The following is a 26941-nucleotide window of genomic DNA, read 5'->3' as shown; positions in this document are numbered from 1 at the left end:
CATGTGGGTTTGGGAACTTGAGTCCTTTAGTAAAACCACCATTTGCCTTGTTCAAAATAGTGTTCTGTCTCATCCACCTCAGTGCTTCTAAACCACAAAGAAAATATGTTTGCAATTCTTCTGGTTTTGGTTGCGGCAAAAAGCAACAAAAAGCGCCACGCGGCTGCCCCTCCCCCTGCCGGGGTGCGAAGGAGAATGGAAAGAAACAGGCAGAAACTGGTGGGTCGGGATAAGGGCAGTTTAAGAGAACAGCAAACAAAGGGAACAGGAACAACAACGATACAGATGAGGAGAAAAACACAACAAGAACCGCACGACCCAGAGAGCCGTTCTCCCGGACCGGACCGGTGCCCGCACTCCCGAGACGCGAGTGAGTTCCCACCATGCCGCACCCCCCACCGGAACCCAGCATGACGGCACATGGTATGGAATACCCGGCTCTGTTTGGCCAGGTTGGGGTTGGGTCAGCCCACCCGGCTGTGCCCCTTCCTGGATTCTGGTGAAACTTAACCTTGTCCTGGCCAAACCCAGGACATTATCCACCCCTTATTCCATACCATCTACGTCATGCGCAGATCCCCCATTGTCCAGCTGATCACCACCTCTTCTCCTTTCTCCAGATACCATTCCCTTAGTCTATGGATCATCACTCTAAAGTGTCTGTTGAGTTCATTTAATCCATGACTTCGGGCTCCATCTGTCGTAATGGTCTTCCGTGGCAGGAGAGGTGATGTGTGGTGATGGGCGGTCACTTGCTGCATCCGGAGCTCACAGTCTGCAGGAGATGTTGATCTTGATGAAGTTGCTGGGTGCCAGTTGTTGAAAAAATCAGGTCCAGTTCCATCATCGCTGTGCTCTGCTAGGTTTTCATCAAAAAGTCCATCCTTCTTTAGTCTGGATGATTCTTACTATGCTACTACTGGTATAACATGTAACAATTATAACAGTGATAACAGAGAGTGACAAGGTTATTTAACAATTAACTTTATACAATTTATTTATGGACTATTCTCACCCAAAATCAAATCCTCCTGAGGTACACATCAGACTTCCCCATCATTCCGGATTTGTGGCAGTGTGATGTAGTCAATCTGCCAAGCCTCCCCATATTTATATTTTAGCCATTGTCCTCCATACCACTGAGGCTTTGCCTGCTTGGCTTGCTTGATTGCAGCGCATGTTTCACATTCATGGATAACCTGTGCGATGGTGTCCATGGTCAAGTCCACCCCTCAGTCATGAGCCCATCTGTATGTCATGTCTCTTCCTTGGTGGCCCAAGGTGTCATGGGCCCACCAAGCTATAAATAGTTCACCCTAATGTTGCCAGTCCAGATCCCCTTGAGCCACTTCAATCTTAGCAGCCTGATCCACCTGGTGGTTGTTTTGATGTTCCTCACTGGCCCAACTCTTAGGGACGTGGGCGTCCACATGATGAACTTTTACAACCAACTGCTCCAGATGGGCAGCAATATCTTGCCACAATGGGGCAGCCCAGGTAGGTTTACCTCTGCGCTGCCAGTTGTTCTTCTTCTATTGCTGCAGCCACCCCCACAAGGCATTGGCCACCATCCAGGAGTCGGTGTAAAGACAGAGCACTGGCCACTTCTCTTGACTGGCAATGTCTAAAGCCAGCTGGATGGCTTTCACCTCTGCAAACTGGCTGGACTCACCTTCTCCCTCGGCAGTTTCTGCGACTTGTCGTGTAGGGCTCCATACAGCAGCCTTCCACCTCCGCTGCTTCCCCACAATGCGACAGGACCCATCTGTGAACAGGGCATACTGTTTGTTATCTTTTGGCAGCTGGTTATACAGTGGGGCCTCTTCAGCACGTGTCACCTCCTCCTCTGGTGATGCTCCAAAATCTTTGCCTTCTGGCCAGTACATGATTACCTCCAGAATCCCTGGGTGACTGGGGTTTCCCATTCGGGCCCGCTGTGTGATCAGCGCGACCCACTTACTCTACGTAGCATCGGTGGCATGATGCGTAGAGGGGACCCTCTCTTTGAACATCCAGCCCAGGACCGGCAATCGCGGTGCTAGGAGGAGCTGTGCTTCGGTGCCGACCACTTCTGAAGCAGCTCGAACGCCTTCATAGGCTGCCAGAATCTCTTTTTCAGTGGGAGTATAGCGGGCCTCGGATCCTTTATATCCCTGGCTCCAAAACCCCAGGGGTCGACCTCGAGTCTCCCCTGGTACTTCCTGCCAGAGACTCCAAGTTGGGCCATTCTCCCCAGCTGCGGTGTAGAGCACATTTTTAACATCTTGCCCTGACCGGACTGGACCCAGGGCTACGGCATGAAGTATCTCCCATTAAATTTGTTCAAATGCCTGTCGTTGCTCAGGGCCCCATTCAAAATCATTCTTCTTCCGGGTCACATGGTACAGACGACTTACAATCCAGCTGTAATTTGGGATGTGCATCCTCCAAAAACCCACAACACCTAAGAAGGCTTGTGCTTCCTTTTTGCTGGTTGGTGGAGACATAGCTGCTATTTTGTTGACGACATCCATTGGGATTTGACGGTGCCCATCCTGCCATTTTATTCCTAAAAACTGGATCTCTTGTGCAGGTCCCTTGACTTTACTTCGCTTAATGGTGAAACCAGCTTTCAGAAGGATCTGAACTATTTTCTCCCCTTTCTCAAAAACTTCCTCTGCTGTGTCACCCCGTATAATGATGTCATCGATGTACTGCAGATGTTCTGGAGCTTCACCCTTTTTCAGTGCAGCCTGGATTAGTCCATGGCAAATGGTGGGACTGTGTTTCCACCCCTGGGGCAGTCGATGCCAGGTGTACTGGATGCCCCTCCAGGTGAAAGCAAACTGTGGCCTGCACTCTGCTGCCAAAGGGATGGAGAAGAATGCATTAGCGATGTCAATTGTAGCGTACCACTTGGCTGCCTTTGACTCCAGCTGATATTGAAGTTCTAGCATGTCTGGCACAGCAGCACTCAGCGGTGGTGTGACTTCATTCAGGCCACGGCAGTCTATTGTCAGTCTCCACTCTCCAGCAGATTTTCTCACTGGCCATATGGGACTATTAAAGGGTGAGTGAGTTTTGCTGATCACTCCTTGACTCTCCAGCTGGCGGATCAGCTGATGAATGGGGAGAAGGGAGTCTTGGTTGGTACGATACTGTTGCTGGTGCACTGTTGTGGTCGCAATTGGCACCTGTTGTTCTTCAGCCCTCAGCAACCCCACAACGGAAGGATCCTCCGAGAGAGCAGGCAAAATGGACAGCTGTTTAATTTCTTCCGTCTCCAAAGCAGCTATGCCAAAAGCCCACCGATACCCCTTTGGGTCCTTGAAATACTCTCTCCTGAGATAGTCTATCCCAAGGATGCACGGCGCCTCGGGGCCAGTTACAATGGGGTGCTTCTGCCACTCCTGCCCAGTGAGGCTCACTTCAGCCTCCAATACAGTCAGCTCTTGGGACCCCCCTGTCACTCCAGAAATACAAATGGACTCTGACCCTTTGAAATCTGATGGCATTAAAGTACACTGTGCACCAGTGTCCACTAGAGCTTTATACTCTTGTGGATCTGACGTGCCAGGCCACCAAATCCACACCGTCCAATAAACCTGGTTGTCCCTTTCCTCCACCTGGCTGGAGGCAGGGTCCCTCTAATCCTGGTCAGAGAATTTGCTGCTCACCTGCTGTAAAAATGACTTGGAGGTCCCTTCCAGAGGATCGGAATCAAGATCAAACTGTCTGCCTGGTCTGGAGAGCTGGCTGCTGGAAACTGGAGCAGCATTTTTCCTAACAGAATCCCCTTTTGTGATTGTTTTACCTTGCAGCTCACGCACTTGTGCCTCTAGAGTTTGAGGTGTGTTTTCCATCCCACTTCCTCATGTCCTCTCCGTGGTCACACAGGTAAAACTACAAGGTGCCCCGTGGTGTGTAGCCTCTGTATCCTCTCTGCTGAGCAGAGGAACACTTGCCCCTAGTAGCTGAGATGCTGGCCCGTACAGGTGGGGAGTAGGACATGTTCTCTTTGATTTGCCGCACCTCCCGGGCCAGTTTCTCCACAGCTGAGACAAGGAAGGAAGAGAGACTTTCCTCATATTGCTCGAGTTGGACAGCCACCTCATCCACTGTTGATGCCTCCTTACCTTTCCAGTCTACTACTGCCAGTGAGTTGGCATATGAGGATGGTGCGCTCCGCACAAACTTCCTCCACATGGATTGTGTGCACTGGACTTTATCTGGGTCTGTGGGTACCTGCTCATCGTCTGGTTCATAGTAAACCAGCTCCCGCCCAGCTAATTCCCTCAAGTACTGAATACCCCTTTCCATATTGGTCCACTTGCCAGGATAGCATACAAAATCGTCACTGAAGGGGTACCTCTCCCTCTCGCCTGACAGAAGTCTCCTCCAGAGGCTGAGGACTTGTTCCTTTTTCCCAATGGCCTTGTCAATGCCCCCATCCCTGGCCAGGGATCCCAGCTGCATGGCTTCCTTGCCCTCTAATTCCAAGCTGCTGGCCCCGTTATCCCAGCACCGCAGCAGCCAGGTGACAATGTGCTGGCCAGGGTGGCAGCTGAAATCTTTCTGCATGTCTTGCAGCTCGCTCAGGGACAGGGACCGGGTGATGATCTCTGTCTCTATCTCCCGTGGTGACCCTGGCTCATCGTCATCCCTCCCGGAGCGATCTGCTTTGTTTGCGTCTTTTTTTAGTTTTACAGGGGCGACTGCTACCGGCACAGGTTGGTCATTGGGCTCAGCCGCGATGCCTGCAGCTGGAGCTGGGGCTGGAGCTGGAGCTGCAGCAGCTGCCGTGCCCGCCGGGGGAGCCGGGACAACGCCAGTGGCAGCGGCAGCGGTGGTGCCGGTCGGGGGGCTGTGACTGCCTGCTGGGCTTGCTCAGGGGTGAGTTCAAAAAACATTGGGGGTGCCCACTGCCCTAGGTACGTGCCCATGCTGTCCCACACACCCAGCCACTCACAGCTATCCAGCCCCGGCGCAGGTCTCTGCACGATGTTCTTAAAGACTTGTTTAACCCTAAACAAAACCTGCAACCCATCCAGGAGGCAGAACAATAGGAGCGTGCTGGCCTGAGCATCCCACGGGTACTCGAAATTCTCAAAAGCCATTAGGACCACCCTGAAGGAGAGAGGGGGGGCGAAAGAGTGGGGAAAGGTATCCCCTCCAGTTTTCCCCACAGGCTGGGTTTGATTATTAACAAATTCTAAGACATAGGATCCGAGGTATGGAAATGACCGCAGTGCCACAAGCAAATACAAGCCTAATCTCATGCACAGTGATGTTATCATGTCATATGTCGACATCGTACAGTACAGTAAAATCATCATCCTGATCCTTTTCCCCACGATGATGAACAGCCACAGGGAACATGTACAGAAAGTATGGATTCAAAAACCACAACCATCTGATCAAAGTCAGAAACATTTTTACCAGCGACTATTTAACTAACACAGAAAAATGCGTATAAGAAAATTTAACAAAATCTAAGAAAGTAGTTTTAACACACACTGCTCGGCCCTGCTGTTATCCCCGCCCCAAGCTTGGGTGCCAAATTAAAATGTTCTGGTTTTGGCTGCGGCCAGCAACAAAAAGTGCCATGCGGCCCCCCCTCCCCCTGCAGGAGTGCGGAGGAGAATGGAAAGAAACAGGCAGAAACTGGTGGGTCGGGATAAGGGCAGTTTAACAAAACAGCAAACAAAGGGAACAGGAACAACAACGATACAGATAAGGAGAAAAACACAACAAGAACCGCACGACCCAGAGAGCCGTTCTCCCGGACCGGACCGGCGCCCGTGTTCCCGAGCCGCGAGTGAGTTCCCACCATGCCCCCCCCCCCCCCACCGGAACCCAGCCTGACAGCACATGGTATGGAATACCCGGCTCTGTTTGGCCAGGTTGGGGTTGGGTCAGCCCACCCGGCTGTGCCCCTTCCTGGATTCTGGTGAAAATTAACCCTGTCCTGGCCAAGCCCAGGACAGCAATATAAATGCATTAAAACCAGTTGTACTTATCCAAAACTCAAACAAGAAGAACTTATCTGTGTGTATGGATTTCTGTATTTTGCTGTCTTTGGTCACTTGCAGCTTCTGAATTACTCTTCTGTGTGCAGCATATGGATTTATGCCACTTGATGTTTAAATTGAAGTGAGAATATTTGCTCAGGAATGTTGCAGTTGTATTTGCACTGTTGAGTGAAATGTAGATTAGCGTTGATTTGACTTCAGGAAAAGCAGCTTTTATTAATGTTAAGTGAGAGTACTTTGAACTGGCATCTCTAGGAGATAGAACTGTCTTCACAGGAATATGGGACGGCATATTTTAGTTAAAAATTTATTATTTAAATCTATGACTAGGTACAGGGAACGGAAAGAGACTTTTGTTTAGCTGTTTTGGTTCATGGTTTGCCAAAGTATGAAAGGACACTCTTGAAATGGCATCTCAGAAGTGAACCCTTAATATGCCATACAGTACAGTGCTTTGCATTTGTTTTTGCAGCTTTGAACAGTTCTTCATTTTTGATATGGGAAAGTATTGATTTCTAGTTGTAACGCTTCAAAATATGTCTTCAGCCTAGGGCTACTAAGCTAGCTGGGAATAAAGGTGTTGGAGTATTGGATAGAATAGCAAATAACAAGGCCTGGCTTGGTGTAGACTATTACAGCAACATTGCTCTACTACCTGATGGCCAGCTCTAAAATACTCATACATGTGGGTCAGGTAGTGGTTCTCTCCATTTAATAAAGCTGTCTGTTTCTGTATCTTCTGCCATCTCTCCAAATCCACAGTGCAGCCTGTTGCAGGGACAAGTCATATTCAGAAAGCTACAAGTTTGTTTGTAGTCAGTGAGCTTCTTTTTGGGCACTCAAGTAACTAGTTTAGCTGTAAGGGCATTTACAGAGCTGGGCCTAATCCCTGTGTCAGCAGCAGGCTGCAAATGAGTGTAGGTTGAATCACCCCACTTCCTTCTGGTAGCTGGAAAAGTCATGTGCAGATTGGAAAAGGGGGGCTGTGAAGAAATATGAAAAACCCAGGCTGAAGGACAAGCAGCTTATTGCTAATCGTGTGGATTTGTGGATTTTTAGAGAACTCTGATGTCAAAAGCCTGGGAATCACAGGCCTATCTAGTGCTAAAATTTTTGGAAATTTTTCGTATATCATGAGTTTATAGAAGAAAACCTCTCAGCCTAGGCGCGACTGGCTTTTTAAATTAAAGTCAATGCTGGATTCTTTCTGTAATACCATAGCTGTACTGTGTATTGTTTCATTTGCATGTAACAATGAACACAGGGCTTTTAAACCATGAGTGTAAGTATCTTAGTAAAAGTTTTTGTACCTTTTAGTTAGGTGAAAACACTGTCGAATAGAAACTAGAAAAGAATACTCTTGCCTAGCAGCAAAATGGATTGTCTGTTTTGTTTGGTAGTTGTTGTTTTATAAATTAAAGCTATCTAAATGCTTCCTGGAGAAACTCATATTGAAATTGAATGTTAAAATAGTTTCACTCTGTAATGCAGAGTTTCCTTTCCTCAAGGAGAAAAAAACCATCCTTGTTCTACATCTAATACAGCTTTAAAGTTGGCAAAATTGTCAGTTGGTCTGGATAACTTGTTCCTTCCCAGTTGTGCTGGTTTTGGCTGGGATAGAGTTAATTTTCTTCACAGTAGCTAGTATGAGGCTAAGTTTCGATTTTGTCCTGAAAACAGTGTTGATAACACAGGGATGTTTTAGCTATTGCTGAGCAGTGCTTACACAGAGTCAAGGCCTTTTCTGCTCCTCACCCCCCCCTCCACCAGCGAGCAGGCTGGGGGTGCGCAAGAGGCTGGGAGGGGACACAGCCGGGACAGCTGACCCCAACTGACCAGAGGGATATTCCATACCATATGGTGTCATACTCGGCATATAAAGCAGGGGGAAGAAGGAGTGGGGGTGTGTGTTCAGAGTGATGGCGTTTGTCTTCCCAAGTAACCGTTACGCGTGATGGAGCCCTGCTTCCCTGGAGATGGCTGAGCACCTGCCTGCCAGTGGGAAGCAGCAAATGAATTCCTTGTTTTGCTTTGCTTGCATGCATGGCTTTAGCTTTACCTATTAAACTGTCTTTGTCTCAACCCATGAGCTTTCTCACTTTTACCCTTCTGATTCTCTTCCCCATCCTGCTTGGGAGAAGCGAGCAAGTGAGTGTGTGGTGCTTAGTTGCTGGCTGGGGTCAAACCATACCACCAGTGCTAGCAATATTGTGCAGTTTCTTGAGTGAGGCCTTGTGTGCAGTATTGTATCTTATTTGATGGAAAGGCATTAATTTTTTGTAATGTCTGTTCATGCCACCACCCCTGCCCTCTTCCTGCATGATTAGTAAGAGGAAGTGATGTCATTTTATTCTAGTGACTTCCAAAATTTGTGGCATACTCCTTTGGGAAAAAAAAAAAAATCTGAGTGTTCGATATCAGCAGAAAAATATGTCAACAGGCAGTTTGGTTCTAGAGACACTGGTGGATGCTGTATGTTTGTTTGCTTTTTTTCTTGAATAATGAAATATTGTATAGAAGAAAATTCCCATTGCTTTTCTTCATAAAGGAATCACTTGAAATCAAGAAAACTTCATCACAAAAAGAGATTGAGAAGGTTGTGGTGTTCTCTTGCTCTTAGATTAAACTCATGATGACAAAAGAACTTTAGCATATTTATTTTGGGGTTCCTCTAGACAAACAACACTGCCAGTCAAGTAGAAAATTGTGATCGATCTCACAACAAATAGTTTACTGTTTTGATTGAGTTGTTAAGTACAGCCTCCAAATACTGGTCATCTGCTCTTGACTTAACTAAAAATCATGTTTCTTGTGTGTGTTTAGAATGAAAACTAACTGATGCAAATATCTCAAGTGCAATGGAATTCACTGCTACTTAGCTTTACTTGAAATAATTTTTTTGCTAGCTGACATGCAGGCTGCAGAATAAACTAAGAAATTGTGTGCTTTGTTTCTCTTCCTTACACTGAACCCTACACTGTTTTCTGCTTTGTCAAAAATTACAAGATGGGGAGACTTGTTATTCAGTGTAATAATGCCCATGCTTTTCCTTTACCGCGTTTGGGAAGGCTAGAGAGAGATTGCCTGCCTTTTCTTTTGCATTAGGGTTTGTAACACTGCGTGGTGCTGTTGTTCAAATAACAGCATTTTTATTTTGCTTGCTTTCTTTAATCTGTCAGTGAGAGGTTGAGATATGTAAAGGATGCCCAAAACAGGAAGGCTTCCTAGATGAACTAATTGGAAAAATTCTGAAGCTTTATTAAGAAACTTGATCTTTAGATTCAGGTTACACAGATTCATACAGATAGACGTTATGAAATGGGTGTTTCCTTGATATTTATGCTTAAGCTTTTGTTTGAACAGTTGTGACCTGTTTTTTTTGTCATGTGTGTAAACTGTGCTCTACCTTGGTACATCTACATACGATGATGAGGGGACTGGAGCATCTCTCCTGTGAGGAGAGGCTGAGGGAGCTGGGCTTGTTCAGCCTGAAGAAGAGAAGGCTGCGAGGGGTCCGAATAAATGTTTATAAATATCTTAAGGGTGGGTGTCAAGAGGATGGGGCCAGACTCTTTTCAGTGGTGCCCAGCGACAGGACAAGGGGCAACGGGCACAAACTGAAGCATAGGAAGTTCCGTCTGAACATGAGGAAGAACTTCTTCCCTCTGAGGGTGATGGAGCACTGGCACAGGCTGCCCAGGGATGTTGTGGAGTCTCCTGCTCTGGAGATATTCAAGACCCGCCTGGACGCGGTCCTGTGCAGCCTGCTGTAGGTGACCCTGCTTCGGCAGGGGGGTTGGACTAGATGACCCACAGAGGTCCCTTCCAACCCCTACCATCCTGTGGTTCTGTGATCCCTTTTTAAACAACTTAAGATGAATGGCAGTCATTGAGGAGAAACTGCAACCTTCTCATTTCAATGCAGAAGTTAGTATCTCGGTGATTTTAGGCCTTCGGTGCAGGCTAAACTGAGAAAAACTCCAGGTGAACGTAAGGATGGTTAACAGGGATGATCTGCTACTAATTCTGAGATATTCTTTGCTCACATCAATCTGATCCCAACTTCTCTAAGGGATGTGTGTGAAGGAGGGAGCTGTAGCACTCACCTGAGGGAACGGCACAGCAAAATCAGCACAGGATAAGTGCTTCAGACACACTTGGTACCATCAGTTTTAGCTCATACATGAGCTAATTCAAGCACTGTATAACTTCTGCTGGTCTTCCTTGCGCTGTGCAAAAGTGACTTTATAGTAAACCACAAAAGCTGAACATCTGTGTGACACTGAACCGTGTGTCTGTGATGGTCATCCTGGACAAATGATACTGCACTAAGAAGGACCCCAGCTTTGGCTTTGTTTCAGAGAGACTTTTGCCTTGCTGGACCTTAGAAATCATTTGGCTTTAATGGTGGATTGCAGTTTTGCATGGCTTCTTTATTGACATATGAAAAAGACGATTAGCCTTCCTGCAATTCTGTTCTTGTTGATATGGGACGTGGGAAATCTGTGGAGCAGCACTTATGTGCTTATGGGAAGCAGGGATATTCATCGTCCAACTTGTGAATGCTCCATTTTACGTCTCTGTTCCTCTAAATTAATGATTAGCTAGTGTATTATTGTGGGACAGTTCAGATTCATCTGGCACAAACTGAATAGTTTTGATGTATGGGACATCAGAATTGCAACAAGGCAAAGCAGAGATCTGCTGAGCCCAGTATTGTCTCCAGAAATGGTAGTAATGAATGCTTGGAGCAAGAGGTGTAACAAGACTGAAGTGACATTTTTCTCTTCCCAGCAAGATCATCTTGCTACTTGCTGGAATCTGTGCAAGGATGTCCTAAGCTAGAAACTGTAGTTAGACCGTGAACATTTGCAGTGATTGGATTTTATCTATGAAATGTGCAATGAATTATTAAAAAAAAAATTATTAATGCTTTTGCCCTCCCATTTAATTAGTCACTGTGAGAAACCGCTGCTTGTTTTTGTTTTAGGCCTGCTTCTTGATATCATTCTGTATTTTGTTCTTACCTTCCTGCCTTTATCACAGTGTTCTAGGCCTCTCATGTCTGTGCCTTCTGTGTTTTTCCCTGTATGACTGCTGCCATGTTTAGCCATTCACGCTTCTGATAATCTTCATTACCCTTCTCTATTTGTCTCTTCAGAGATGGACAGACCAAACTACTCAAATTGTATATATGAGTGCTATCACACAGTTATGTTTTGATTTGTTTCCCATGCCTTCCCTAATGAGTCCTAAAGCTCTCTTCGTTTTCATGGTCTCTGAGCATGGAGTTGATATTTTCAGAGGACTATCTAAAATAATGCTAAGGTGTTGTACTTTCTAGCCAAGAGGCTCCTGACACCAACTAAACAGCTGCTTCTTGTGCTATGTGTGGTTAAGGGTTATTCCTATTTTTGTACATTACTTCTCCTGTATTGGTAGTGAATTTCACCTGAAGATTTACTATGCATTCAGTGTTGTGAAGTCTCTCTTCAATCTCCTTTCTTTTAAACTACTTTGAATAATATTATGTTGGCAGCAGCATTTTTGCCCCTTTTTCCAGATGATTTAAGTTTAATAGCACAGACCTGCCACTGTTACAAAAACTGCTTGTGACTACTTCATATCACTCTCCTATTCTCTCAGTTTCTGGTGTATGCTGTTAAGAACCTTTGAGGAAGAGGTAAAAATAAAGAAAGTTGAGGGTGACTCCCTCTGCTGTCAGAACCAACAAATAACAGAAGAAACATAAGGGAGGAGGGAAGAAAAACCCAGGACAGACATAGAGAAAGTGTAATATAGTTAAATTTATTTGTTCTTATCTACTATTCCAGTCTCCAGGTAACCATCTCTCACAAGTCTTAAAATTTGAGATTCTTACCACTTCAGACTGGGAGCCACTGAGTATTTAGAGGCTACAAGTCAGCTGATTGCTACCATCGTGCCTCACTATGAGGTAGTAGCTTCAGTTTCCCGCTTTGGAAAAGAGGAAGACCAGCAAAAAAGTTATGGTTGTTTTTTTTTGCTGGTGCATAAGTAGTCGGCTATACTAGAATAACACAACCTGAGCTTTATCTGTTTAATGATTCAAACCAGGCTAAGACCGAGCAAAATAAAGCTATCATACTAATTTGAATATAAAGATGTAGTGCTATGAGGTATCCTCCCCCCCAGCCCCCGGAACTATGTACTGGAAAAATCTGACTTGCATGTGATTTTTCTAGGTGTAATTGTACCTTATGGCTGCTTTAAGGGCCCCTAGCTTCTTCCTCATGTGGAAAGAATTAACCTGTTCCTTGGTGGGAGCCTTGGACCTTGATGGAGAGCTGTGCCCAGCAGTGGCTGCACCTATAACAGACCTTCTGTTGCAGCTGCAGGATGAGCCATTGGCAACTCAGTATTTCTGATGGGAGGCTTGCACCAATTTTATCTTCCCCGGTCAACTTAAATCTGTCTATTCAGTAGTAATTTGTGGGTTTGCTTGTGTGGGGTGGTTTTTTTATTTTATTTATTTTTTTTTTTTTTATGGACAGGCACTGCCTGTCTGGCAACCAGCTTCCTGGAAAAGCAGGACTTTCTGTAGCAAGCTAAGAGGTGAAACCATGCTTGGGAGGTCAGGCTGTTCATAGTGTTATGCACAAGGTTGATCTGTGAGGTTATGGGTGGGCAGCGTCTATGTGAAATGGGGAAGGGAGCAGGGACTGAGGAATGCTATGCTGTCATATGTAAAATAGAAGGGTGGATGGACTGTGGTGCTCCAGAAGGTGGCTAAATATTTAAATGCTGACTTTACTGTTTTTGGTTTGTTTTGCTGTCACTTCAAAAGGAATGCTTTAAATTTTGGCCGAGGTGGTATGCTTGGAAACCAGCTTCTATATTTACATTTCTTCCTGCTCCTGTCTGTCACGTTTAGTTTTTTATTAACCAAAGCTTTTACCAGAAAAATGCTAGAGGAGCATTTTCAATCACAATCAGGTAGATTGGCACACTTGGAAATGAAGCAATGTCCTGTGAAGTTCCACAAAGATGGGTGTTTTTCTGCTCTGTGTATATAGCAACAGCGTATTCCTGATTGTGGGAACAGGTATGCACGTGTATTTGTACTTGGATATACACTGCATTTATAGTCTTAGGTAACTTTCCACTACTTTCAGGAAAATCTGGGATGTGATTTATGTGTATATGGCAGTTGGTCGAATCTAAAAGTCTGTTAAAGTCCGTTGGATTATGCAGAGGGCAAAATAACCCAGATACATAAAACAGAGGAGCAAAACAAGAATTATGATCAAAAGTGGTGTGTTGAAGAAACTCTTCTTAGCTTTATTCTGCTTTGAGTAGTAAATTTTACTTCCATGTCATTACAGATGTTAAATCACCTTTTTCCCCAGCTTTGCCATTCTCATCCTCAGAGCTGAAAAAAGAAAACAAAGCCATTGCATTTTAAGACTTTCTATGTCTGATACTAAATCTCCTTAATTAGAAAAATGAAGAATACACATACCTCCAGTGGTTAATCCAGCAGAATAAGCATTTTTTTAGTGTTATAGAAAGAAATCAGTAGAAGGCATTAGTTCTGGTAATTTTGCAATAAAGCCAGTTAATTAAGAAATTACTCCATTATCACTATTTGAAAATAAGCCCAGCTCTTTTTCAACTGTTTTGTTTCTGTTACATTCACTAAGGCATTGCAGACAGATGGTATTGTCCTTGACTAGATGCTGACAGATTAAAAGGATGTATGAATAATTAAACAAACTTGTTGTTTAAACTAAACTCATCAGTGGGAGATACAACTGTTTGGAAGCCGCCTTCTTTTGTGTTGATGTTCACGGAAAACTTTCCTCTCTTCCTGGTGTAGTGAGTCAGAGTGGGAGTTAGTCATATTCCTGATAAATGTCTGACCAAGTAACTTAATATCTATATAAACATCAGTATGGTTATTGTCTGTAACTGAGTATAATGTGGGTTAGTTTGAAACTGACAGTGCAGGGCAAATGATTAAATGTTAAGGTTATTTTTAGAACAGCAATATAATGCTGCTGTTTGATATATAAGAGTCTCCCACCACTATGTAGTTGATCGGAGAATGCAGTGGGAATAATCTCCAGCTCTGTGACCTGTTAGTTTGAAGAGTCACCCAAAATAGCATGCCTCATTCCTTCATCTTGCGTATGTCTCTGTACTGAGAGACAGGAGGTCAAAGCAGCTGTTTACTTGATTTATGCATGTCAGCAAATGTCCAACCGAAGTTATATTTTGAATGCTGAGGTTGTTGCAAATCAGAAGCGTCTGAGTGTAACTTTATATTATAGGGCCACTGATGTTAAGCTTAGCTCTCAGAAAGACCCTGTGTACTGTCTGCAGACCAAGGAATTCTGAAGGAGTTGAGTCCTGGGTGCGGTTTGAGAGCACTATCAGTCTGATGCTTCACTTACAGCCGATAGTCCTTTTTTGTCTTGCTCTGTGTTGCAGAAACAGATGGCATACATGAATCTTTTCTCTATTAACAAGTTTTGTTGTATGTTATTTTCTTCAATGCAAATGGCACTAAATTTTGTTTTTTTGAAGATTAAAAAAAATAGCTCATCTAGAGAAGCTACTGGCCAAAGGCATTGGACGTTCATGTCCCATGAGAGTCTGTTTCACACTGTCAGTAGGTTTTACTGCTTATTCAGCTGCAGTTTATCCTTTTCTTATTCATTCCACTATGTCTAGCCTTGTTCCCCCCACATGGACTTTTAATTTCCCTAACGAGTATTGAATCTTCAAAGCATTTTGGCACTGATTCATTTGACTGAAATTTAAAGAAAATAAGCTCTAATAATGCAAAACACCAGTGTCCTAATTGTAGCATTGCCATTCTTCTCTCTGTATGGTTTTGCTGAGGGCGTGTACTCCAAGATATTGGTCCCCCAACTGAGCTCATGGGGAAAGGAAAATTGCTCCCATAGGAAAAGAGGTATGTCCTACATTTCTGTCAGTTTGGGGGCATGCTGAAAGCTCCTAATTTAATCTGATATTTCTCTGTATAGATTGGCACATGGAACAATTCCTCTGCCTCCTGGTTGCCCTTGGCCATCTCTAACTTTTTCAGTAACTTGCTCTGAAAGTTCGTTTCTTTCCTGAAGCAAGGTTGTAACATAAGGGACTGTCTCCCTGGTCTGTCCTGTGCTTCCTTGCTTTCCATTCTCTTTCAGAGAGTCCTTGGTGCCTTTATAATGTTCAAATGCTGCAATTGTCTCCCAAAGCTTTGCTTTCAGAGAGGATTTTTTTTGTTGTTGTATGGTTTGCTATTTTAGTAACGAATGATGCGGTATCAAAAACAATTTGGCTACCCTCTTTTCACTGATGGTGTTTAGGGTGAACCTGCTGGGCTGGGCATCAGTGGCTGCTTTGAAAACAGTTTGTTTCCCTAAGAAACAGCTCTGTAATACATTGTTCTAGATTTAAGTGGCTTTCCTGGTTTTGTTTCCTTTTTAGAAGTCACAGTAGGATTACAGGACTGCTTGGGAAAAACTGAGTCACTTCCTGGCTTTTTCCACTAATCAAAATGTCCCAGGGAGTGGCAATAAATAGGTGGAGGAGTAAAGAGGAATACAGCTTAGTTCCAAATTCTGCTGGGCACTTAAGACACTCACTTGGAAGCAGCACTGACTGTTGGGGTGTATTTTTGAGGTGGTTGCCAAACTACTTTTAATTGGGACCATTTTTTTTTGTAATTAGCTATTTTCTCCTTGATGGAATACTTGTGAGTAAATGGGTAAGACCAAATAAAGTTTCCCAAATATCTTTGCTACATTTACACTTCCCCCTTCCCTGAAAGTCAGTGTTTGTTTTCCACTAACCTCAGAAGAGACAGGCCAAAGGTTGTTTGGAGAGTGTCTATGAGTGGCAGGGAAAAATGAAGACACTTCAGCCACTTTTCAGGAGACAGAAATTAATAAAGATTGTTACAGGTAGAGGTGCTCAGCTAACATCTCATGCCCTGTGTATGGCCCACCCAAATGGCACTGCCAGCTCACAGTTCTTTCTTGGAAACCACTTTCCCAGGATCTGTTCGGGAGGACCCAAACAGCAGGCTGTAGGATGAGTGAATTTTTTCAGTAGCAACCACGTAGTGGGTGGGTGAGTGAGCGAGTGTTGCTTCTCCATTATGTGCCTATACATATGTAATGGGGGAATTAAGGGACTATCCCCAAAATATAATGGGCTGAGACTGTTGCTGGAGTGGTTTATCTTGCCTGTACCAGCTACTTCTGCTTTCAGTTGCTAGCAGAAGAGCTGCTGGCAGCAGCCTTTGGTCCTGGAGGATGTGGGAAGTGCATAGATGGCCGAATTGGTGCTTGAGAGAAGCAAAGGTCCTCTGAAGTGATAGGAAAGTGCAGTGGCCTCACTGATCAGAAAGACTGGACAGCACTGATGGAATATTTCAGGCTGTTGTGTGCATGACTGCATGAGGTTGATACTCTGATAAACTGAGAGCATAACTTACTGAACAGCTCTTCCCAATCAGTGCACACTGATGCAAAAACCCCTGAAAACTCCTTATATGATCCAATGATCACCCTCTCTCCTGGGTTTACCTATATTGTAAATAAATGCTGGGCTGCCAATGCAGTTTTAGGCAGGGCCCAAACTTACACTTGTGCTACCAAATTGCAAAGTTATTCAGAATATAGTCTGGAAGAGGAGCAGGGAGAGAAAGTGCGATCAAGACTCCTGATCTTCCTATAATTCAAGCACAGAATTCTTTCCCAGAAGTAGAATGTGATTACTGTCTGAAATCTGCTGCTCTGTGAATATACTTAAGTGCAGTTTAATTGTATACATTAAAGTGAAACATAGTCATAAAGAGCTTTCCATGTTTCTGGAATATCTTGCTATTGTTCTTTCAACCTTTTATTATGAAGCTTAATAGTAAGAAATATACACAGGAGTATTAATAGAATATAAAAAGTGTTAAAAAATAACACTGTGGACTATGTGGACTAACCACATGTAATGATGAAAACTGCTTCATTGTCTTTCAGAGGCTATAAAAATATCTAACTCAGGTTAATAAAAAAATGTTAAAATTTGCATAAACATTGTCAAGGCAAGGTTAGCAATGCTGATTTTAGAAAAATGCAAAGTAAAGCTGGTTATTAAGCAGTCTTTCTGATTTAAGGAGCCATTTGCATTATCTAGGAAAGAAGTAGAATGCAGATAGGCACAAAATCATTCTGGTGAGACTGTTAAGGAGCAATGCTGTTAGTTACCTAGCAGAAATGAAAACTAATTCTGCTATATGAGGTAACATTAATGGAACTTTAAATTGTCACTTTAAAGAGAACCACTTTTAGTCCTTGAAGGTTACAGAAATGTCTTTTCTGAGATAGTTTATCTTCCATATTTTGATATGGTAACTGGTGCATTGCTAAAGATGAAATAATTCAACAGTACCAAAATACAGATTGGTGTTTGTTAACAAACAAGAGCAAAGAGATGATTAGTAATTGCATATTAGTCTATGAAACAATCCAAACAGTGAAGTGGAACAGTTGCTAGCAGATAAGAGTAGTACCAGTTTACTACATGAATGAACAGCAGTGACATGATTTTCCTTTTCTGTTACCTGTTAGTGAAGGATCTTCTGTACCGTCTCCAGATACCTGGCCATGAAGATGAGCATGGTGTGTTGGTGAGCTTAAGCGTTCCTCTTGTTCTTGCAGAGAGATGGAATTTTTGTGGGGTACCTTGTTCAGGTTCATACCCAGAGTGCTCACAGGGTTCATCTGTGGGACTTCTGTGATTTTCCTTCTTGGTGGCTGATAAACCTGACTATAGTGTCCTATGGGATGATATGATGGTTTCTCAGACTTGCTGTCATCATCTTCATCATCATCAATGATAACTAATTCTGCATGGATAACCCCATCATATCGTGACAACTTTTGGTCTGCTTCTGCATCATCATCAATGTGCTGATAACCCATGAAAATCATTGTTACTGGTTCAGAATCATCCACATAACATGGTATAGCTTGGACAATACTGTATTGAACATCTTCCTCATCTTGAGGTGCAGAGGATGTTTCATTAACATGGCAGGAACTTGAAAACCTTGTCTCATTATGCCTTTCTCTTGTATTTTGGTAAGGTTTTAATTCCTCAGCTTTTCTTTCTTCATTATATATCATCTTGTTCTCAGGATTAGTGTGCCCTTTTGTGTCTGAATGGGAAAGTACTGGAGAGGGAGACTTTGGCTGTATTTCCTTTGGAAGATCAAGCCCATTCTCTTTATGTTGCTGCATAAAGGGCTCTGTTTTGGAGGAGAATTCTGTCTGATGATTGTTAAATCCATTCATCTCTCTTCTGGGAATGTCTTCCAGTTTTGGTCCAGGGACTAATTTATCTTGCTGAGGAGTAACTGGTCCGCAAAATTTGTTTGCAAACACAGGCTCATGATACTCTGTAGGAGACCGGGAATTTTTTTCGGTTGCCTGCCGTAGCAGGTCCTCCACGTCAACAGGAGCAAGTTCATCCATCCCATTTTGTGTTGTGCTGCCATTTGAGGACACTGCATAGACTGACTTCCTGCCATCATCATAGACTTTAATTCCTGTCTCTTTAAACTCCTTTGAGGGAAGAGGTATTGTTGATAACACTGTGTTTTCTCCTGTCTTCGTGTCTCTTTCAACTTTAATTTCCATGGCAAACAATGCTGTTGAAAGAAACAAGTGCTTAAACTGCAGCTGCAAGAAATATTACAGAATTCTGACAGTGATAGAGAATGACTGTCAGAATGAATTGTCAAATGCATGAGATTATCACATACATAACCAATATATTTGATTCTCATTTTGAATGCCCCCTTCCATCCTGTCAAAACTTGAAATGGAAGAAAATACTTTGGTTTGGATCTAATTCTGGGAGGAAAAATAACCTGTTAAGGAGCCAGTTTTCATTATGTAATTGACTCAGAAAGCCAGATTTAACCTGGGCCCCTGGTGTTGTGCTAGGCAATAGCAGTTGAAAGAGCTCAACATGCTACAACACTAAAGACTCTTGGGCACTCAGAAGAATTAGGAGGCATTGTAGTAGTTGGGAAATAACCAGACTATTGCTGGCTGTCCTGTAAGTGTGAGTGCGCATAGTAAATGTATGATATGAAGGGAAGAACTACTTAAGGTTACACCAGGTAGAGAAACAAAGTGCTGGAAACAAGTGTCAATGTTGAAAACGCTTGATCCTTATTCTCAGTGACACATACCTTATACCAGTGTCTCACCGCTCAGTTTCGATGACCTCACTGATAACATAATACAGTTTAAATGAGGACAACATTGTCCCGTATCTGTAATGTTTATCCTTCTGTTAAAGTATATTAGATTCAAGTTATAGGAAGTCTTTACACATATGGACACCCTTTGGAGTTACTAATAAGCAGTACCTTGTCTCTTTTTGTCATCATCAGTGGCAGCAAGTGTTGTACTTTTCAGTGTGGAAGGCCTGAAATGCTTGGGAAGATCAGGTATGTTGGCGTATATGTAGTCTGCTGCCTCTGAATAAAAAACATCCACAAAGCATTTAGTATGCTTTCACTGACTTCTGCAAGAATCTTTTTAAAAATGATTTTTTGACTAAACATACCTTTTTCAACTCCTGCTTTTTCAGTCTTCACAGACTAGGAAAGAGAACCATTAACAATAAATGTGATTACTCAGTTTTAAGATGTAAACTAGACAGTACTTTTGTTTACCTCATAGTTTTAACTCTTTGTGTCCATGGCTTCATACTGAGAAGGGGCTAAAAGTGGAAACTGCTCAATTGGAGCATGGCAAGGGAGATAGAGAAATTTTTCTTGTCTTTTTTGCCATCGTGATTCCAAGTCACAAAGGGAAGGACAGGACATTATAAAGTGTTCATCTATGACACAGCCTCATACTGTGGCCCGAGCTGGTTGGCTTCAAGGTTGTGTTTTTTTTAAAGGTTTTGCTTTAGCTTTCCAGATGTGCTTATCTCCCTGCTTATTTTTAGAGAGAGTGGAGTGTGTGTGTGTGTAAGAAAAACCGGAGAACTGAAGTTTAGTTTCACTGTACTTTTGAGAGAGTTGAAGATGATTTTCGAATAACAAAGTAACCTTTTGACAAAAAATAACTGATAATATTAAGTCATGTTTCATTATAATCTCTGTAAGGGACTTGGGGTAAAGCATAATGCTGTTTAGCTGGGCACATCACCTGAAGGAGTATGAATAAGTCAGCCTCTGTAACCCTCTGCGTACCAGTTATGTCAGTCTATGGCTGAGGTGCAAAGTTACTGGTTGGTGTCAGCGACAGTGCTATTTTTTGGAGATGTGCTATAGATGAGTAATGAGAGAAATTGCTCCCCCACCCCCATAAACAAGCAAATGGAGACATGTGGGCACTTTAACAGTATAACATCTTGACCCCTCTTGTATTTGAACTACTGTCACTTTAGACAAAAGCTCATGACCACTCACAGGATCCAGCTAGTTCCGCTTTCCCTGGTTATTATGATGAATCAGTTCTACTTCTGGAATAATTTGGCACTAACCTTTATAATGTCTTCTGTTGTTTTCTCAACAGACTTAAGTTTCTTTAAAATTACTTCTTCCTTAGCTGAGACTTCCATTTCCTCTCTTTCCAGAGCCTCAATTTCCTTCTCCAGTCTGCAATCACAATTACCTTTGATTTAATACCAGGCAGAGAACAACACTGCAGATTCAATATATCGTGAATATGGACATTACTGGGGGTGGTTCTAATTACCCTAACAAATTTTGCTTTAATATTAGATCAGCTCATAATTTCACATGCATCAGGAAATACCATGAAATAGGTTTTTTTGTTTGTTTGTTTGTTTGTTTTTTTAAAGTGCCTGGCATAGAATCCTTCTGAGCCTACTTTGAAAACAGTGGCCGAAATTACCTTATTTTTCAGGAGGGAATAGATAAGGAATATAGGCCCCTACAGCATTTCCTCATCTCTAAGCAAATTTTCTCTCCTACATTGTCTCAAGAAATGTGATTCTTCCCTTATAATTAAGATGTAGGAATCTAGTAAACAGACACCAGGGTTATGAGTTTGTCTCTTAATTTTGTATGTGTACTTGTACATGTGATGAAAAGAAGCAAATTCTGCTGTTGTAGGAAAGTCAGAAGAATGTTCTTGTAACAGGTAGTACTTAAACGGCTATAGTACATCACCTCATATGCTATATTTTAATACATGTAACCAAACTGTATTCAGGAGGATCCCCCATGGAGGAGAGTTCTAGTCAATCTATAACTAGAAACTACAATTCCAGAAGAACCACCTCAATCAATGGATATAAAATTGCATTCATATTCCTGAGTGGGGTAGAACAGTTATCACTTTTTTGATAAAATAATAATGGTATTTGCAAGTGCTTCTTGTAGATAAAACAGCTCTTAACTGATTTTCTAATATGAAAATTAATACAGCTAGAAAGCATAATAGTGATGTGCTTTACAGGCTACTTTTATGATGTGATAACTTCATAATTGTGTGGATTTTGAAAACTAAGCAACCTTACATAGAGGGAGGATGCTCAAGAAACTAAAGTTTGAAGCTTTGTTGTTCTCCAGTCTGTCTGGGACTGACAATAAAGAATTTACAAACACCCTGGATGCTGCAGGGGCTTTCTAAGTGGGGTTGGAGGTGTGTGTTCAGCTCCAAGATGCCAAGACAGTTCTTCATGGTTTTGCATTCTGGGATTTCAAAATGCTTTGCTTTGGTAAAGCAGGTGTAACAGTGCCTGACTGACAGCCTGAAGCTTGATTCTTCAGGGGAAAGAAATCTCGATTAAAAATGCAAGGTATTGCTGATGTGGGGTGGGTGTTATTCTAACATTCCTGATAGACTAGACCAGAGCTTGTGTAGCTACAAACTTAAAAATACCAGCAGTTTTAAGGGCTGCTCTTTGGAGCTGTGTACTAAGGCTTTTTGTACATGTGTACTTCTTAATCACTCATTGGTATTTTGTGTACTGAATTCTCTGAGAAAAGTGCTGAAATCTTGTTTCTGGAAAGCATTCCTTTTCAGCAGAACAGCAGTCATGTAAGACACACTGGTTCAATGCACCTGGGACAAGCAGCTGGGAAGGTTGATATTTGCAGTGTTTGCTGAAGTAATACTTCCACAAGTATTACCAGTGAATTTGCAAGAGAATACTGGGTAGTTGACATAGGTTTGATATGTGTGATACATGTTGCATGAGGTGCTAATAGCAATCACTTTCTGAGATTGCAATTAGGTGAGATTTCGGACACTAAAAAATAGTTTTTAAGGATCTACTTATTAGAGGAGGAGCCTTGATTGTACCAAGGTCTAGTCAGCAAGAGCTTTGTTTTACAAAGACTATAAGCCTTACGAATACTGAATATACTAACTTTGGATATTCTATAAGACAGCAGGATATTCCGCGATTGACTTATCTCTGTCAGGTTTTAGCAGTGCAAACCAGAAATATTTCGTTTGTTAAGACCTGGCTCATGGGCTAACTGTTTTCTTAAAAAACATTTATCGTTCTGTAAAAGGGAGATTGAAACTTAGGAGTCAAAATTTCTTTTGGGCTATTGACTTCTGCTATAGGTTTGTACATTATTTTAAAGGGGTCACAGCTCCCTTCCCCTCCCCTTTCTGTGTATATGTTAAATCTATGTTGTATGGTTTCTTGCATGTTAAAGCTGGGTATAATGTTTAAGACATCTTTTCCCTAATTAAAGTTTTTATTTTCTTAGCACTAAGACGTTTGACAAAACATTTCTAGACAGAAAGGTCCAGGATAAAAAATCTGATCTCTGTGTATATGAGAGAGGGAGAAAACTGTGCCTGGTTAAAGCATACCTCTAAGGTAAAGTGTCTCAGTCAAATTATTTTCTATGGTGACGAAGTCAGTGACTTCAGCAGGTGTCCCATATCCTATTATTTTTCCTCTTTCTACTCAAGACTGTTCCTTTCTGCATAAGTGCATATTCGTTGAGTTTTAGATAGTAATATGCCTTATTAGCCCAGTAGTTGGGAAGTCACTTTTCCATGAAGATCTAGAATCGAGTCGAGATTCAAGTCTGAACCTGGACTTGAACTGGATCTCTCATGCTGTAGGTGAGTGCCATGTAGCTTCAGTATCCTGGTTCATCTGCCTTTTCTTTTGGGGGTTGTTTTTGGAAGAACTTCTTTTAACTTAAAGGAAAAAACAAAAGCAAGTTCCAAAACCTTCCATATTTGAGTATCTTCCATTGTTTTTGAATCCATGTCAGAAATTGATGACTGTAGACTGAAGGTAACTGCAACTGAGATCACCTGTTGCTGAGGTCAGTCAGAATAGAGTTACAACTAGATTATCTGAGCCAAAGTTACAAATAGAGTAATGATGGCCTTATCACCCTGGTAGCAAAAAATTGTTTCGTGTTTTTACTTATTCTGTAGTGTGTGCTAGTATCCACGATATTACACCGAAGTCAACACTAATTATGGAAACCTATCCTCTCATTGCAATAAGCAGACCAGAAAAGCCAAATGCAGGCTGGCAGAGAAGCATTATTTATCTCCTTCTGTGTGACTGCTTGAGGAGTCTGAATGACACTGTGCTTTTGCCCTACTTCAACTCAGATTTGTAGAGCTATAATAATAGGATACTACGTGGACTTTTATCTGTTAGTGAGAATATCCCCCTTTTTGAAACGCAAAGGTATCACAGACCTCAGAACTGAGACGTGAAAAGAAATGCCTTCAAAATGAAAGTAAAAGCTAAAAAAAATATTTAAAAGCAGTTAATGCTTTGGACCTGAGCCCTGCAAGATGCCATTAGGATCCTGCTCAAAAGTATTGATTATAGTGCTAAAATTTAAAAGCTGAGAGGGATGAATATTTTTGGAAACCTATAAAAGAAACTGGTGTAATGACTATGTGCCCTATTTCTGTAGTGCTTACAGAATAGTATTTGTTTAATGTATCGAAATGTTGTATTTTTGCAAGAGACTTGAGTGCAATATTACCATAATGAAAAAATTAATCATTAAAAGCTCACAGAAGCATAATGAACTGAATAATCATTAACCTTTACTATGGGTTTACTTCAGTCTGGACTCTAAACACTCCTAGACACATAGTTAGAAGAAGAGGAGGAAAAAACCCGAAAGGTATTAAAAAAAAAACCAAGAGGTGGGGAGACAGAAAGAGAAAACACAACCCCAAATAAATCAAAGATTATAAATTCCATATAGTTATATGGGAGATCAAGAAAAGTATTATTTAAGTTTGTATATGCTCTCACACCCATACCAACACCCACTTCATATGGTAATTAAGAGAACTGATTCAGTGCTCAGGGGGGTTAGGGAAAAATTCTCATACCCATGTAAAGGGAAGTGCCTTTAGACCTTAAGTATGTCTTTTGCACTCATACTTTGCATATAGACATAGATTTTATGGTTCATTTTCAGAGGACGTTGTGAGCATGCATGCTGGAATTTGTTGAAAGGAAACTTGTAAAAGATGCAATCTGTGCAGTTAAAAGAAATCAAAGTCCTTTTGACTTTGTGCAGTTGAAAAGTTAGGCCAGAATCTTTCTGGTGTGTTTAAATCCTTAGAAACTTCTAAATAAACGACACTTTTATGAGGTTACATCACAGTTTGTATTTATCTTGAAAGGGTCTAGCAGCTACACTAGCAATTATAAGAAACTATTGATGGTGCTGCAGTGTTTTGGAGAGAAATGGGAGTATGACATAGCTACTGTCTCAAATCAATCATTTAGATATTTGTTCATCTCTCCTTCAGTAATGTTCACCATTGAAGAGGTGAAAATAAGTAGTGTGGAACTGCGGATGAAAAGCTGAGATACTAAATTGGAGGTTTCTCTGCCAAGGTAGTAGCTGAATTAAGAAATTCTACAGAGTATACCTGACTGCTGTGGGCGACCAGCTAATTTGTTGGGATTGGCACCACTGCCACCCCAGAAGAAAAATAAACTGCTTAAGAATGAAAAGCAGATAGGAAGATACCACCCTGGAGAATACTGGACTGAGAGGAAAAACGCAGTTTAGCAAGTCCTCACAAGTTTTGAGGTGAGTCAAATGGTTTAGCAGCTCTGGAGTCTGTCTAGCCTTAGCCTGCCTTCATGTATCACAGGACAAACCACTGAATTAGACCTTAGTTAACTCTGATGTTTGTGCATTTTTAAGTATGTTGCTTACCAACTAATTCTATCAAGAGTGAGTGCTATATGCTGAAAATCAAATGAGAAAATGGAACTCCTAAATTTTCATTCAACTTTTACCCTGACCAAGGTACGTGCTCACTTGGCTCGCTGCAGCTTCTAACGTGAAGAGGGTGAATAGGACAGATAATGTGGATGTTGAATTTATCTGTCACCAGAGCTCTCAGCTGTTTGTCTGCAAGGTGGTTCAGACCACTTGTTATTCACTGTTGTTAATACAGAGAATGGAACTCTCCCGTTTATCAAAAAATGCTCAAATCTGGATGGATAGCCAGATCTACACTAGCTCTATTTGACATCCTAGTAAATAATGTGACATCCTAGTAAATAATGTTTCAAGCCCGTGCCACAACCAAGTAAAGAATGTTTCAAGGCTGCCACTTCTGTAAATAATCTGCCTACAATTGCAACTGTTCTCTCAGCAGAAAGAAACAGACTAGTCTAAGGGTATTCAAAAAGTCCTCAAAGCGATACAGATTTTTTTAACTGAAGACAAAACCTGTGCAGAATAATCATCACAGTGGACAGAATCTGTCTGAATTGAGTAAAGTTTAATAATCAGATGCTCAGAAGAGAGAATTCTACTGAGCTTCTCAATAATAGATCTTGCTGCTACTGCATGACGTATCTAAATGATCAATTTAGCAATCTTTGATATACAGGGCAGGTCAAAGGTGTAACTTCACATGTATGTTAGTCAAGCAAGCTTTTGTTAGCTTGGGTGCTATCTATGGCACAGCAAAAGTGCTGTGCAAGTACTGTATGGTATATGTTTTGTGCTTTTTAGAGGACTTTGTTCATACTGAACGCTGTATTGCTAGATTTCTGTATTGCTACTAGATGGGTTGAAAATGGGCTGGATATGTATGAACAAAATATAATGATATCTGGAAGGTAGCATAGATGTTTTTCTAGAGGCCTTTGCCAAACAGCAATTGAGGAGTGGTAGCAAGTATAATTTATAGTAAAAGATATTTGATATTAATAAACCTGCTTAAATTCCTAGCTCAGAGGGAAGTTCCCACATGACTCCAGGTATGTTCTTCTGCCTCCATTCTCCAGCTGTAAAATCAAATGTCCTTGTCTGAGTCCTCTGCATATTGTGAAGATAAAAGCTGCCAAAGACTTGAAGGTATGTAGATAGTTTGGTTAGAAGAGTAAGTATATCAGTAATGAAAATATTTCTGTTGATATCAAGGCCTCATAAACCTCTAAACTGTCTTTAGAACTTCAGCAATGGTGGATTAAGTCCTTTTAATTCAGGATGGCTCAGGAATGTAATTAGGAGCATTTCTGTACTGATTTTCATTTCTAGGATGCATTATACCTGTGAAGCTGTTATCGTAAGAGTGAAGACAGCGTGTCATTTTGTGTTACACTTTTTTTGTCAGTTAATATTTTCACTTTATGGTACTGTAATTTGTCTGATTCATTTCACTACAAATAAATCTGAATGATTTCAGATGTATGTCAGGAAGTAGGAATCATCTGAAGGAGGGAGCAATTTAGTGGAGCTTCCCAGGAGAAGGTCACAGGCAGGAAAAGTTAGTTGGTGACACTGGTATTAACAGATGGCTGTGGAAATACTTAGTTTGCCGTGGAAAAACTCAATTGCCATGAAAGAGCTGCATATATAAAAATAAAAAAGGAATCATTCACAGGTTTTGATAAGCAAGTGGAGT

At 42.0% G+C, this 26941-nt stretch overlaps 1 protein-coding gene across 1 annotated transcript in view; it reads right to left on the bottom strand.

Moving 5' to 3' along the window:
• Window positions 1-11798: 11798 nt before the first annotated feature.
• PALMD (palmdelphin) overlaps window positions 11799-26941 on the bottom strand; it is a 29648-nt gene continuing 14505 nt past the window's right edge. Inside the window, exons 4-8 of the mRNA XM_009937992.2 lie at window positions 20571-20685; window positions 19644-19677; window positions 19444-19554; window positions 17626-18714; window positions 11799-13422 (exon numbers count right to left, since the gene is read on the bottom strand). Coding sequence (XP_009936294.2) covers window positions 13379-13422; window positions 17626-18714; window positions 19444-19554; window positions 19644-19677; window positions 20571-20685 — 1393 coding nt within the window. The 3' untranslated portion in view covers window positions 11799-13378. The remainder of the gene's footprint in view (window positions 13423-17625; window positions 18715-19443; window positions 19555-19643; window positions 19678-20570; window positions 20686-26941) is intronic.

Source organism: Opisthocomus hoazin, chromosome 6 (genome assembly GCF_030867145.1).
Source record: "Opisthocomus hoazin isolate bOpiHoa1 chromosome 6, bOpiHoa1.hap1, whole genome shotgun sequence".
Lineage (NCBI taxonomy): Eukaryota > Metazoa > Chordata > Aves > Opisthocomiformes > Opisthocomidae > Opisthocomus > Opisthocomus hoazin.
Note: the sequence above shows the minus strand (reverse complement) of the source record. Positions and strands in the feature narration are given on the sequence as shown.